This window comes from Chrysemys picta, chromosome 3 (genome assembly GCF_011386835.1).
Source record: "Chrysemys picta bellii isolate R12L10 chromosome 3, ASM1138683v2, whole genome shotgun sequence".
NCBI lineage: Eukaryota > Metazoa > Chordata > Testudines > Emydidae > Chrysemys > Chrysemys picta.
The window spans coordinates 61481874-61495342 of NC_088793.1; the positions used below are offsets into that span (position 1 = coordinate 61481874).

Sequence of the window (13469 nt, forward strand, 5' to 3'; positions counted from 1 at the left end):
CTAGAGGTAGATGCCCTCCTTCAAAGGGGAGCGACAGAACCTGTTCCCATGGCCTTTTGAGGCACAGGGTTCTATTCCACTTATTTCCTGGTACCTAAGAAAAAAGGAGGATGGAGACCAATCCTAGCTCTGTCATCTCACTCACTTCATACGTGGACCAAAGTTTTCTATTGTCACTCTTGCAGCCAATTATACCCTTGCTAGAAAGAGGCATGTAGGTTACGGCTTTTGATATGGAAGACACTTACTTCCACATATTCATCCTATCCACAGAGGGTTCTTGAGATTCATGGTAGGCTCTCGACACTTCCAATACAGGGTTCTACCATTTGGACTCGTTACTGCTCCACGGGTCTTTAGCAAGGTTTTCTCTGTAGTGGTTGCCCACCTCCAGTGTCGAGGGATTTTTAGGGTATGTCTACACTTGCTGGTAGATCGGCCCTGCTGCAGTCGATGCAGCGAGTGTTGATTTAGCGGGTCTGGTGAAAACCCGCGCTCCCATCGATTTGTGTACTTCACCTCCCCGAGAAGCATAAGGGAAGTCGACAGGAGACGCTCTCCCGTCGTCACAGCACAGTGTAGCCAGTGCTGTAAGTGGATCTAACAACGTCTACTTCAGTTACATTATTCACGTAACTGAAGTTGCGTAAGTTAGATTGATTTACCATGGTAGTGTAGACCAGCCCTTATATTCCCCTATCTCGATGACTGGCTGCTAGCAGCATGATCCAAACAGAAGGCTCAAGTATCTACCTCCCTGCTGCTTTTACTGCTCTCTTTCCTGGGGCTAAGCATCAACAACAAAAAATTGACATTAAACCCCACACAGTCCCTAGAGTTCATTGGGCCATGCATCTATGCGGTCTCTGCATGTGCCTACCCTACCAGAGGACAGATTCCAGACCCTGTTAGAGCTGATTACTATGGTGACTTCCAGTCCTTCTGTTCCTGCCAGAACTTGCCTTTCCCTTTTTGGTTACATGGCGATGTGCACGTATGTCACCTCCTTCGCTTGTCTCTGCTTTCTCTGTGGCTACAGAGAGTCTATTCTCCTACGAACCATTCCATGGACCTTTTACTGACTATCCCATTCACACACACCCCACCACCACCACACACACAGCCAAGATTCTCTTCTTGTTTTCAGTGGTGGAAGGACCAATTCAAGTTTGCACCAGGATACCCTTCCTTCAGTCTTCCCCATGCACAATGATCATCACAGATGCATCACTCAATAGATGGGGTGCCCACATATGCTAGCACCTGACACAAGGAACTTGGACTGCTCAGGAATCCAGCATGCACATCAACATCCTGGAGCATGGGGCAGAAAGGAGTGTGTGTCGTGCATTTCTCCTGTCTATCCACTCCCGTCGAGTTCTCATCATGTTAGATGATACCACCACCATTTACTACGTAAACAAGCAAGGGGGCACAAAGTTGCCAGCACTTTGTGCAGAGGCGGTTTGCTTGTGGAACTAGTGCATCGCACACAATATCCTGTTTTCCGCATCTTATCTTCCGAGGACTCCGCACATGATTGCGGACTCTCGCAGCAGGAAATTTGTGACCAACCACAAATGGGAACTTCACAACTCTGTAGTCAATGACATTTTTGACTGATGGGGAACTCCGATCAGGGACCTCTTTGCCTCCCACACCAACAGCAAATGCATCCAGTACTGCTCCAGGGAAGGGCTCTGCACCCGTTCCCAAGACATTGTCCTAGTCATATGCTAGTTGGACCACATCAATTATGCCTCTCTTCCTCTACCGCTCCTGTCCCGTATCTGCCACAAGATCAGACGGGAGAGAGCTCTGGTCATCTTGATCGACTTGTTCTGTCCTCTTCAATTCTCGTTTTTCCCTCTTCTGGATGTCAGCATGTCCTCCGTTTCTGCTTCTGGCTTTTCTGGAACTGCTCATGCAACTCAATGGCAGGATCAGACACACCGATCCACAGGCACTGCTCTTTAGAGCTTGATTTTTGGATTGGTATCTTCGCTAGAACTGAAGTGTTTGTCAGCAGTACAAGAAGTATTCTCAAATAACAGGAAAAAACCATGAGGCAGTCAAATCGAGCCAAGTGGCAATATTTCACCTCCTAGGCCCAGCAGAAGGGTTTTGCTCCTGGGGCTGTGGGTGTTCCTTTCCTTTTGGACTATCTCCTATTGCTGAAGGCCTTGGCACTCGCTCTCAACTCCATCAAGGTGCATGTAGCAACCATTAGTGCTTTGCACCCCCCGTGGAGGAGACCTTTGTCTTTATGCACTACTTTGCTGCAAGGGTCTCTTATGAACTTATCCTCCCATTCAATTCATCGCTCCCAAGTGGGATTTCAACTTTGTCCTCACGGCATTGATGAAATTGTCCTTCAAACTTCTGGTTTCTTGCTCACTGTCTCTCCTCTCCTTCCTGGTATGTATTATTTCTGTGAAAAGGGTAGGCAAACTGGGGGCCATAATGATGGACCTCATCACCCTTCACCACGTTCCATAAGATGCACCCCAAGATTCTGCTAAAGTGGTTCCTTGCTTTGACCTCAAACAAACCATTCACTTACCTGCTTTCTTTCCAAATTCACACTCCTCAGAGGAGGAACAGTGCCTTCACTTCCTCAACATCCAGAGGTCACTGGCCTTTTACCTGCAGAGGATGAAGCCATTCAGGAAGTTCCCTAGACTGTTTATTGCTGTAATGGAAAGGATTAAGGGGTAAGCCATCTCCACTGAGCAAATTTCTAAGTGGGTTTCGGGGTGCATTATGTTCCATCGATTATCTGAACTGTCTCCACCCCTTGGGGTACGAGCTCACTCCATGAGAACACAAGCATCCAGTATGGCCACACTTCACAATCTGCTGCTTACGGATGTATGTAGGGCGGCCACAAGGAGTTCAGTACATACCATTACGCCTTGGTTCAAGACTCTGTGACAGATGTCTCATTCGGCGTGGCTGTTCTCTGCTCCACAATTCTGTCATCTTCCTTGCATCTTCCTCCTAACTAGGTACTGCTTGTTAATCACCCTCAGTGGAATATAATAGAGACAATCACTCAAAGAAGAGGAGGTTACTTACATGTAACTGGAGATTCTTTGAGATTTGTGGTCCTTATCTATATTCCAGTCTCACCTTCCTTTCCCTGTGCTGCGGATTTCTTGTTTCACGGTACAGAAGGAACTGAGGGTGCAGTCCGTTCACTCCGCCTTTTATTGCCTCGGACAAAACCATGAGGCTGACCACATGCTTGGGCCAAACGACACTACTACTTTCAAAATCTCCGGCTCCAAATGCATGCTGCATGCGAATAACCCTCATTGGAATAGAGATAGAGGAACCACATATCTCATAGAACCTCCAGTTACAAGTAAGTAATCTTCTCTTTCTGATGATGATGTAGCAACAGAATGGTCAGAGTCTAAATTATTTCAATCATTTCTCATACTTGAACATGATCGGTTATATTTTGACAAACCTGAAAATGCCAGTAATTTACAATACTTGTTTGTGTTCCATATAAAATAGTAATAATATTTCATTGTGTTAGTATTTTAAAACAAAAGGAATCTGCTAAACAAAAGAGAGAACTCTTTAGTGTTTCAGACAAAAAAGAATAAAAGTTATTAAAAAGATACATAAGTGCCCTCCTTGAGATGGTAGTTTTCCATAGATATTGATCTGTAATATAATAAAAATAAATCTGTTCTTCAAGTTCTTGCTCATGTTGATTCCATTCTAGGTGTGTGCGCTCCCACGTGCACAGCCGTTGGAGACATTTTGCCTTAGCGGTACCTGTAGGGCAGCTGTGGTGCACTCTGGAGTGCCGTGCTTATGGTGCGGTATATCAGGCACCCCTGACCCTGCGCCCTCTCTGTTCTGTCTTACTGCCCGTGGTGGTCAGTCGGAGTGCCTTCCTTGCTCTTCAAGGAATTGCAGTTACTTTCTTTGAACTTTGTGCCTTTCAGCTTTGTATATAGTTATCTTTAGTGTTAAGTACCTGTTAATTGTGGTAGTTAGTGTTAGTAGTTAGGTCCCAGCATAGACTTTGTGCCCTGGTCTTTGGGCTTTAAGCCTTGCGACTCCCGTAACAGGCCTATGCCTGTTAGCAACCCTCACGGCATCTGTCTCAAGTACCTGGGGGAAGCACACGTTAAAGAGTGGTGCCGCATTTGTAGGAACTTTAAGCCTTGCACGCAGAAGGAGACACACATCAGGCTTGGTGTCCGCCCTCCGCCTGCTGTTGAAGCCATCTTGGCATGAGTCTCCCAGCACCTCGGCATTGGCAAAGAGCACCATTGGCACTGGGGCCCTCCTAGCACCGCTCCACATTGCCGGTGCCAAAGAAAAGGGTTGAGAAGTACGGTTCCCCAGCATCAGCGAAGAAGGCTGTGAGCAAGGAGCTGGCCCCGAGCTGCCTGCCTACACTAGAGCCCTGGAGTTGGCCCTCCCTGATTGGGACAGTCTGCCTGAAAAAGGTCCTTTGACTCCTTTGAGTGAGACCTTCTCTCCTGCTGGCACTGACGGCTTTGAAGGCCCAGGTGTCAAACGAGCACAGCCTCCGCCTGCACAACCAGTGCCACCAGTGCTGCAGGCTTCGTCTAAGGCTCCCCAAGAGGGCAAGTTGGTCGATAAGGCTCCTCATGAGCAGCTGATCGCCAATTATGTCATTGAGATCGGCGATGGCTTACCATCGGTCGCCGGCTCTGCGGTCACGGTCGCCATCGTCTCGGCACATCTCGCTAGGAGGGAGGCACCGGTCCCATATTACTGGCGCTGGTCACTGTCCCGAAGATCATCGTCTTGGCACTGTTCCGGGTCACCGACACCGTGGGAATGATCTTCTTCCCGCCTCCTCGGCACAGCACCTACTCACCACACTATCGGCACCGGTCTCCTCAGGCGGGGCACAGATGTCTGGTTTCAGTGGTCTCTAGGCGGACCCACCCCTCGTAAGTCCCTCTGTGGTCTCCGAAAGGGGGCTTCTCTGGTACCGAGGGCCACTTCAGCCTGTCACCCCGGCCTCAGCAGTGGGACTGGGCATGGGAGCTGACAGTGGCAGCTGGTCAGTGGCAGCCAGGACAGTGGCCTGCTCAGTGGCAGTGTTGGAACGCCTGGGGTTGCCCCCAATCAGTCCACTCACTGGCCGCTGCTGTGGAGCACTTGTGCAGGAGGGCACCTCACCGGCCCGCTGTGCCGTGCAAATGGTGTGGGATGCGGTGGACCCAGGGTGGTGGCGGCGTCTGCAGTGGTGATGAGGCGCAGCTCCTGGCTTCAAACTGCTGGACTCTCCCAGGAGATGCAGACCTCCATTCAGGACCTTTTCTTTGATGGAAATGGTCAGTTTTCTGATCAAACGGATGTGCGGCAGCATAAAGTAAAGGATACCGAAACAAACCTCTATTCCCTGGGCATCCACACACTGCAGTCAATGCGTAAGACATTCCGGCTGCCTCCACTGCCAAGGTTGTGGTAACCCAGTTCCGGACCTGCCAGGAGAGGGGATATGGACACCAGCTTTGGTCGTCGCCGCCTTTCTGCCTCCTGCTTGCCCACGCAGCCTTGCCAGGCTAAACATTCGACGGGGCAGAAGCGCCCGTATTGATGGGGCGGTTGAGAGCGATGCCCCAGCCAATTCCCCGGATCCGCCGCCTTTCCTCAACTGCCTTTTCCCTTACCACTCAGCCTGGTTGAGAGTTACATCGGACTGTTGAGTCATGGACATAATCGCTAGGGGCTATACCCTGCAATTTTTGCCCACCCCTCACTTCCCCATCCCTCTTCAGGGACCCTTCTTACGAGCAACTCCTCGCTCAGAAGGTCGACAACCTTCTGCGTCTGGGGGCCATGGAGGATGTTCCTCGGGACATGAAAGGAAGGGGGTTCTATTCTTGGTACTTCCTAATCCCAAAAGCCAAAGGGGGCCTCTGACCTATCCTGGACCTGCACCACTTTAACAAGTATCTCCAGAAATAGAAGTTTCGCATGGTCTCCCGGGCCTCCATCATCCCCTCCCTGGTTCCGGGAGACTGTTACGCTGCTCTCAACGTAAAGGATACTTTTTTCCATATTTCTATATTCCTGGGGCACAGGTGCTTCCTCTGTTTTTTGGTGGGAGCACACCATTTCCAGTTCAGGGTGCTGCCCTTTGGCCTCTCTTTGTCCCCCAGGGTGTTCACAAAGTGCATGACGCTGGTAGTAGCTTACCTCAGGTGTCGTGGGGTCCACCTATCTCCATACCTCAACGACTGGCTCATCCAGGACAGGTCTCCAGATCAAGTGTGGGGCAGCCTAATCTGGTATGTTCCACCTGCTGCGACCTGGGCCTATTAATAAATATAGAAAAGTCAATGTTAGTGCCAGTCCAGCACATAGAGTTCATCGGAGTTGTTTTAGACTCCATGCAGGCCACGGCCTCCCTACTGGAAGCACACTTTCAGGCCATGTTGGACCTGATCTCCCATCTGAAGAACCACCTGCTCTCTACGGCCTACACCTGCCCATGGCTGGTGGGTCATGTGGCCGCATGCACGTATGTGGTTAGCCATGCTCGGCTCCACCTACAACCCCTACAAGCATGGCTTTCCTTGGTCTATGTTCCCAACAGACATTTCCTGGATCAGATGGACAGGGTACCAGACTGTGTTCATTCTTCCCTCAACTGGTAGCTAGATCCCTGATTGGTGCTGTGGGAGTTCCCTTCGTGACTCCGTCCCCATCACTGACTCGGGTATCCTATGCCTCAGATTTGGGATGGGGAGCCCATCTGGGCGAGCTCAGCACCCAGAGCCACTGGCTGCGGGACGATCTAACCCTCCATATCAACGTCAGGGAGCTTAGCAGTTCGCCTAGCCTGCCAGGCCTTCTTGCCCCACCTAAAAGGCAAGGTAGTGCAGGTCCTGACGGACAATATCGCCGCAATGTATTACATCAAAAGGCAGGACGGGGCCAGGTCTTCGGTCCTTTGTCAGGAGGCCCTCAGCCATTGGAACTTTTGTGTGTGGCATGCCATTCATTTGGTGGCCGCCCATCTACGTGGTGCCAAGAACGTTGTGGCAGATCGCCTCAGCTGAGCCTTCTCATCTCACCACGAATGGTTGCTCCATCTGGAGGTGGTCAGCCTGATCTTCTGCAGGTGAGGGAGTCCCCAAGTGGACTGGTTTGCTTCCAGGCAGAACAGGAAACGTGTTCTGTTTCCTGCAGAGCAGGGACAAGGGATCCCTGTCAGATGCCATCTTGATACATGGTCGCAAGTGCTAATGTATGCCTTCCTGCCGGTGCCCCTAATTCACAGGGTCCTGATAAAAGTGAAGCAGGACAGGATGAGCATCATCCTCATAGCCCCAGTGTGGCCTCACCAACACTGGTTGGGCATGTTGCTCAGTCTTTTGGCATCCGCCCCGCTGCAGCTACCTCTTCAGCCGGATCTGCTGTCCCAGAACCACGGCACACTGCTGATCCGAACCTGGCGGCGCTGCATCTGACAGCATGGCTACTGCATGACTGAATGCGGAAGAGCGACCATGCTCTGCTGGGGTCCAGCAGGTCTTGTTTACCAGGTGACCTGCCTGGAAAAGTGGAAATGATTCATGTGTTGGGCCTCGGAGGCCCCGCTGCATCATGTCCTCGCCTATTTACTGCACCCAGGGCCTCTCGCTCTCTTCGGTTAGTCTGCCTGGCAGCCATTTCGGTGTTCCACTCTCCATTTCAAGGCTGGTCGATTTTTGCCAATCCTATGATGGCACGCTTCTTAATAAAAGGTCTGGAGCACCTCTACCTGCACATCTGGGACCCAGTCTCCCCCTGGGACCTGAATCTTGTGTTGTCATGGCTCATGGGCCCTCCCTTTGAGCCCTGGTTTCATGCTCCTCCTGCTTCTTTCTTGGAAAGTTTATTTCTTGGTTGCCATAACTTTGACCCTCAGGGTGTCTGAGATCAGGGCGCTCACTTTGGAGCCGCCCTATACATTCTTCTACAAGGACTAGGTCCAGCTGCGTCCACACCTGTCCCAAGATCGTCGCCCAGTTTCATGTGGGTCAGAACGTGTACCTAACGGTCTTCTGCCTCATGCATCAGATGAGGAACGCAGACTGCATACCCTGGATGTCAGACGGGTGCTGGCCTTCTACATAGCTAGGACCAAGCCATTCCGCAAGTCAACGCATCTGTTTGTTGCTGTCATGGACAGGATGAAAGGTTACCCAGTGTCTACCCAAAGAATTTCATCTTGGATCACGGCCTGCATCTGTTACTGTTATGAGCTGGCGAAGGTGCTCCTGCCAGCGATCGTGACAGCTCACTCGGCTAGGGCACAGGCATCCTCAGCAGCCTTCCTGGCATGGGTGCCAATCCAAGAGATCTGTTGGGCTGCTACCTGGTCATCCGTCCACACGTTAGCATCTCATGTGCTTACCCAGCAAGCTTGGGATAATGCTGGCTTTGTCAAAGCAGTGCTGCAAGGTTGTGATCTCTGAGCTGGCCTCTGAGGAGTCTGCTTGTGAGTCACCTAGAATGGAATCGACATGAGTAAGCACTCGAAGAAGAAAAAATGGTTACCTTTCTTTCATAACTGTTCTTAGCGACTTGTTGCTCATGTCCATTCCATTACTTGCCCTTCTGCCCCTCTGTTGGAGTTGTCGGCAAGAAAAAAGTGAGAGGGCCTAGGCCAACAGAGCTTGATATACTGTGCCATGAGTGCAGCACTCTAGAGGGCGCTGCAGCCGGCCCCATAGGCACTGCTAAGGCAAGTCTCTGACGGCCATGCAAGTGGGTGCGCACACACCTAGAATGGAATGGACATGAACAATGCGTCTCAAAGAACAGTTACGAAAGGTAGGTAACCGTTTTTTGTTCCCACTGGGAAAAAATGTCTGACTTCATTAAACTTTCCTTTTGGATGGGAGAGTTAATATCCCCTTTTACTTACTTTTACCTAGTTAAGTTAAATTTATTTGTAATGTGATTTGTTAAATCTAAAAGGCTTAAAAGAACTTTTAACTTGCTTTACTTGCTGACATTTTTCAAATATTTATTCTTTCAAGCCACAAACACAGAACCATTTGGTAAATATTATGAGTGAAAGAGCATCATTTGGGGTAACTTGACGTAAGAGGTACAAGCACTCAACTATCCATTCCTGCCGATATATTGGTAATTAATAAGGACTGTGCATAGAGAAGTAAAACTGCCATTTTGGGTTTTGTTCCGGTCAAGTGAAGAGGGGAAGGGGGAGGAGTTTTCAGTACAAAAATATCCAATGATTGGAGGAAAAACTAGAATGGGAAAAAAAAATTTAGAAGAGCTTCTTTGCACATGAAATGAGAAAAAAGCACAATTTCATGCTAAAGATCTAAAACTTCTACTTGCAGTAAATTGATTTTTCTATCAAATGTCATGAACATATATATTTTTTCATCCTTGGATCTTTTAGCATTTTTCTGTCTTTTAGTCAAATGAATGCACTGGAGGATATACATAATGTATGTGCATTTCAGTATATTCAGTATATAATGCGTGTAATGTAGTTATGTCAAATATTGTGTTTACTCTTAAAGCTAGTGAGCCGTTTAAACAAAGGTGGTATTCTTGTTTTCTATTTCTGTTTCAATTGCAAGGCTCATATTAACTGCTAAATATGGTGAATAATTTATTATCGGAGAGAATTCCGTTCCTGCAATGAATTTAAAATGTCAAATGGTTACATGGCTGAGCATAAAAAGAGAGAAGGTAATGTCCTGACTTCAGTGAGGACAATGGCAAAACTCCTATTGGGTGAAATCCTGACCCAGTCTTTGCAGCTCATTCTATGTGAGTGCAGCGAGAGTGCTGTGCCACATGATACCATTGTGTATACTGTATATGCCAGAGATGTTTAAAGAATGGGGAAAAAAAAGAAGTGTGTGTTTGGGGGGGCGGGGGGGCGCGGTGGAATCTGTCTATAGAGTAAGGTGCCTTAGTTTGCATGAATCCTACTGTGCAGGCTGAAATACTAGAATAAGTGTTGGAGATTAGATTAGTGAGTAGAGGGCACATGAGATAGTCAAAGATACATAAATGGTGGTGATAAGATTTAATATATTGTGTGGATTTTTGCTAAGTTTTAATTTATTTTGTGCTACTTAGGATATAAAACAAATGCACAATAAAAATAAGGCGAAAGTACCATCTACTTAAATAGCCTGTTACTTTCAAAGAGAGCCTAATTCTAGCAAGGTTCGGTGGTGGGTGTATCATCAGCATAGCTCATGCTGAGACATCACATGAAAGATAAACTGACACCTTCTACTTTGAGACCTCTGAAAGACAATTATTGTTGAAAGCTGCTATTTCATGTTTCATTGCTGTGTAGAATTCTGGGCTGCGAGGAGGGAGAGTCTCAGACCTTAAGCTCCAGCCCAAGCCTGGAAGTCTAAACTGCAGTGAAAAAGGCCTTCAGCCAGAGTCCTGTGAGCCCAAGTTGGGTGGCACGGGACAGCCATGGGTGTCTAGTTGCAGTGTAGACATACCCTTTGACTCCCACTTAAAAAGCAAAACAAAAAAGTCAAGCTACTCTTTAATGCTTGCTTTAGACTTGCATTCTTTGTGGTATTGCTAACATAACATACATAGGTCTGAGTGATTGTTTCTTTTAAATATACATTTCAATTGCAAGATTAAAATCTGGGTTTCTGTTGTACCTTTTTCTACAAATGCCAAAACCATATGTGTTGTACTTATTGCCGTTTTTTTTTTTTTTGTTTTTTTTTTTATTCAAGGATTTGGAACCAACTGATTATTCCACATTTTGCTCAGGCTGTGAAAAGACAAATGAAAATCAGACCAAATGCCAAAGTTATGGAAATGTTTTCTGTAAGGATTTGCAAAGACGCTCCAAACAAACTGTGACATGTAGTGAATCTCTGAGACCTTTATTGCGATCTTCAATACATCAGAATTCAACGGGGCAAAAATCTCCAGGTACAGGATTGAACACACAGAAGTTTTATGGCTCTGCTGGTGGGAAGGGTCCAGTTGATATCATATTGAGTCGTGATATTCTAGGACATTCTATGTCGCGACCGAATGGAAAAGTTGGTCTCTTAACTGGGACAAAAATTCCTAAAAGTTCAGGAAACTTAAGACAGAGGAATACAAGACCATCTGAACTAAATGATCCAAGTAAGTATGCTTTTATATAGCTAGATATGATTTAAACTTGCCAAATACCCAAGAATATTCTATAAGAATGAAAGATATTTGGTTCCATTTGTCGCCTGCCAACTATATGGAATCTTTTGCTGATCTTGTTTTTTTTGTTTTTAATTTTGCATTGTTCTGCGTTTTAGAGGTACACCCCTTATGAGTACAATAAAATATGATGAATGTGGAAAATCTAGTAGTTTCTTAATATATTTAAAAATACTAGGCAGGCTGCTGATAATTGATTCTTAATTTCTAAAGAGTATTCCTGCTGAGGATGCATTACTTAAGCTTGAAAAAGGGAAGGTGGTTTTTTGGCTTCTCCCTCTCCTTTGCCCCTCACATCCAGGTCATGTCACATTTTGCTGTTTCTTTCTGCATAACATTTCTAAAATCAAACCTTTTTAATTTAATCTACATGGTTGAAGTTCTGTTGTCCAAATACTCAGCTCATGACTGGACTGCAGCAGCCTCTTCATATTTACTTTGTCTTCCCCAATGCTTACGTCACTACCCTCTAGTCCAATGTAACATGTACCTGTGAAGACAATATTCCTTATCCATTGCTCTGACCATGTCCACCCCCCCATACCTTTGAATTAATCCCATTGAATGCTTCCACATAAGATTCAAACTTACTCGCTGAATGGTGTACAGGTCCGTAGGGGTGAATAGCACAGAGAGAGAGGTTAAGCAGCTTGCTTACAGCCACATAGCAGTGCCAGAATTAGAACTTCCAGAGTTTCTGGTTCCAGTCCCATGCTTAGTGTACTGTATCATGCTGCCTCTCAAATTTAAGTACCTTGAGCTGTGCTCCGGATGGTAATTTTTTTTTTAAATATTTGCCAGGGCTCCATTGCCTTTTAAGAATGAACCTTTCCAGCAAAAGATAATTTAAATTGGGCTTAACTCATATTGATCACGGCTAATTCCTTACTGAACAGGTTTAATTGTCTTGACCACGAAGTTGGTATTTCCACTTCCACAGATGGTGGCAAAGTAAATATTAATAAAGAAAATATGTTGAAGAAATTGATGCAGATGACATTTGATGTTCTGTGTTTTAGCTATCCAAAAAGAGAAAAGCCACTAAATAGTCATTTTAAAAAAATATTACATGCATCAAGCATTGTATTTTGTATTTAATATTTGCTTCCTAGTTATTTTGTCCAGTGACGACGAGGAGGATGACGACGACAGTGGCAGCACTAACAGAATAGAAAGCACATCGCCTCGACCTGCAGATTCAGCCCGTTCTTCCCCAGCGCCTTCCACAGGAAAGGTGGAGGCAGCATTAAAGGAAAATACTTCTGGAATAGAACAGAGATTAAGTACTGTTGCAACGGACACAGAAATTGCCATCACATTACCAAGAAAAGCAAGAATGAAAGATCAGGTACTCAGTTTAAATTTTTTTTATTTTATTTTTTTTTAAATAAACCTCTGTGTATAAAATTTCAGATAGCGAATGAGAAATTTAAAGGTGTATCCTACCAGAAGTTGTCATAAGTGGTCTTTATTTGATTACTTTTCACCTTGGACAGTTGGTCAAGTATTCTCCTCATTCATACAACTTTGGAAGCCTAAGGAAACTTGTTCAATATATGTAGATGTTTATGCATTTAGGGATGTGTTAAAAAAATCATACATTCTCAACATTCTTTGTGTTTAATGCTGAACAGATTATCTTTCTATATAATTAGGGACCTGTTCTTCCATTGTGGGATGTGAAGTGGTGTATAATATTTGTATGCATTAATGGAAGGATAATTTTTAGCATTAAATTTTTTAAACATAAAGGGACACTGGGCAAGGATGATGGTCCTTAAAATTAAATACTTTGACAACTGTCCCAAGTAATAGCACTTATTTTAAGGATTTCATGGTGGGGATTTTTGTTTTTTAGTTGAGCACCACTGCAAGAATTGGATAAACAAAGACAAAAAATGCACCATGAGCAGACTCCTTTAGTGCTGTCAAAGGGGACAGCTTTCACGGTATGTTAATTTAAAGACTTAACAACCTTGACAGTGATCCTTTAAAAAATAATAAATAAATAAATTCCCTATAACAATTGGTGTTCAATTGATGATGGTGCTGCTTAAAGTTCTTTTGGGTCACTTGTACATTTGAGTTATTGTGAATTAGGTCCAGCAGCTGTATGACTACATTGCAGTTAAATACCCACAGCTGGCCCATTTCAGCTGGCTGGTGCTGCAGGGCTGTAAAATTGTGGTGTAGGCATTTGGGGTTGGGCTGGAGCCCAGGCTATGGGAACCTTCCCCCTTTGTGGT

The 13469-nt window shown here is 46.1% G+C and overlaps 1 protein-coding gene across 26 annotated transcripts in view; it reads left to right on the forward strand.

Moving 5' to 3' along the window:
* Positions 1-13469, forward strand: part of SENP6 (SUMO specific peptidase 6) — a 147659-nt gene that overhangs the window by 91580 nt on the left and 42610 nt on the right. For 25 of the 26 annotated variants that reach the window (XR_010599494.1, XM_065588023.1, XM_065588028.1 and 22 more), the window contains 2 exons: positions 10752-11154; positions 12336-12571. Coding sequence is in view for 25 of the 26 variants with exons in the window: in XM_065588023.1 (XP_065444095.1) it covers positions 10752-11154; positions 12336-12571 (639 nt within the window). In the remaining variant the exon portion in view is untranslated. The remainder of the gene's footprint in view (positions 1-10751; positions 11155-12335; positions 12572-13469) is intronic. The other variant, XM_065588033.1, reaches the window with a different exon arrangement.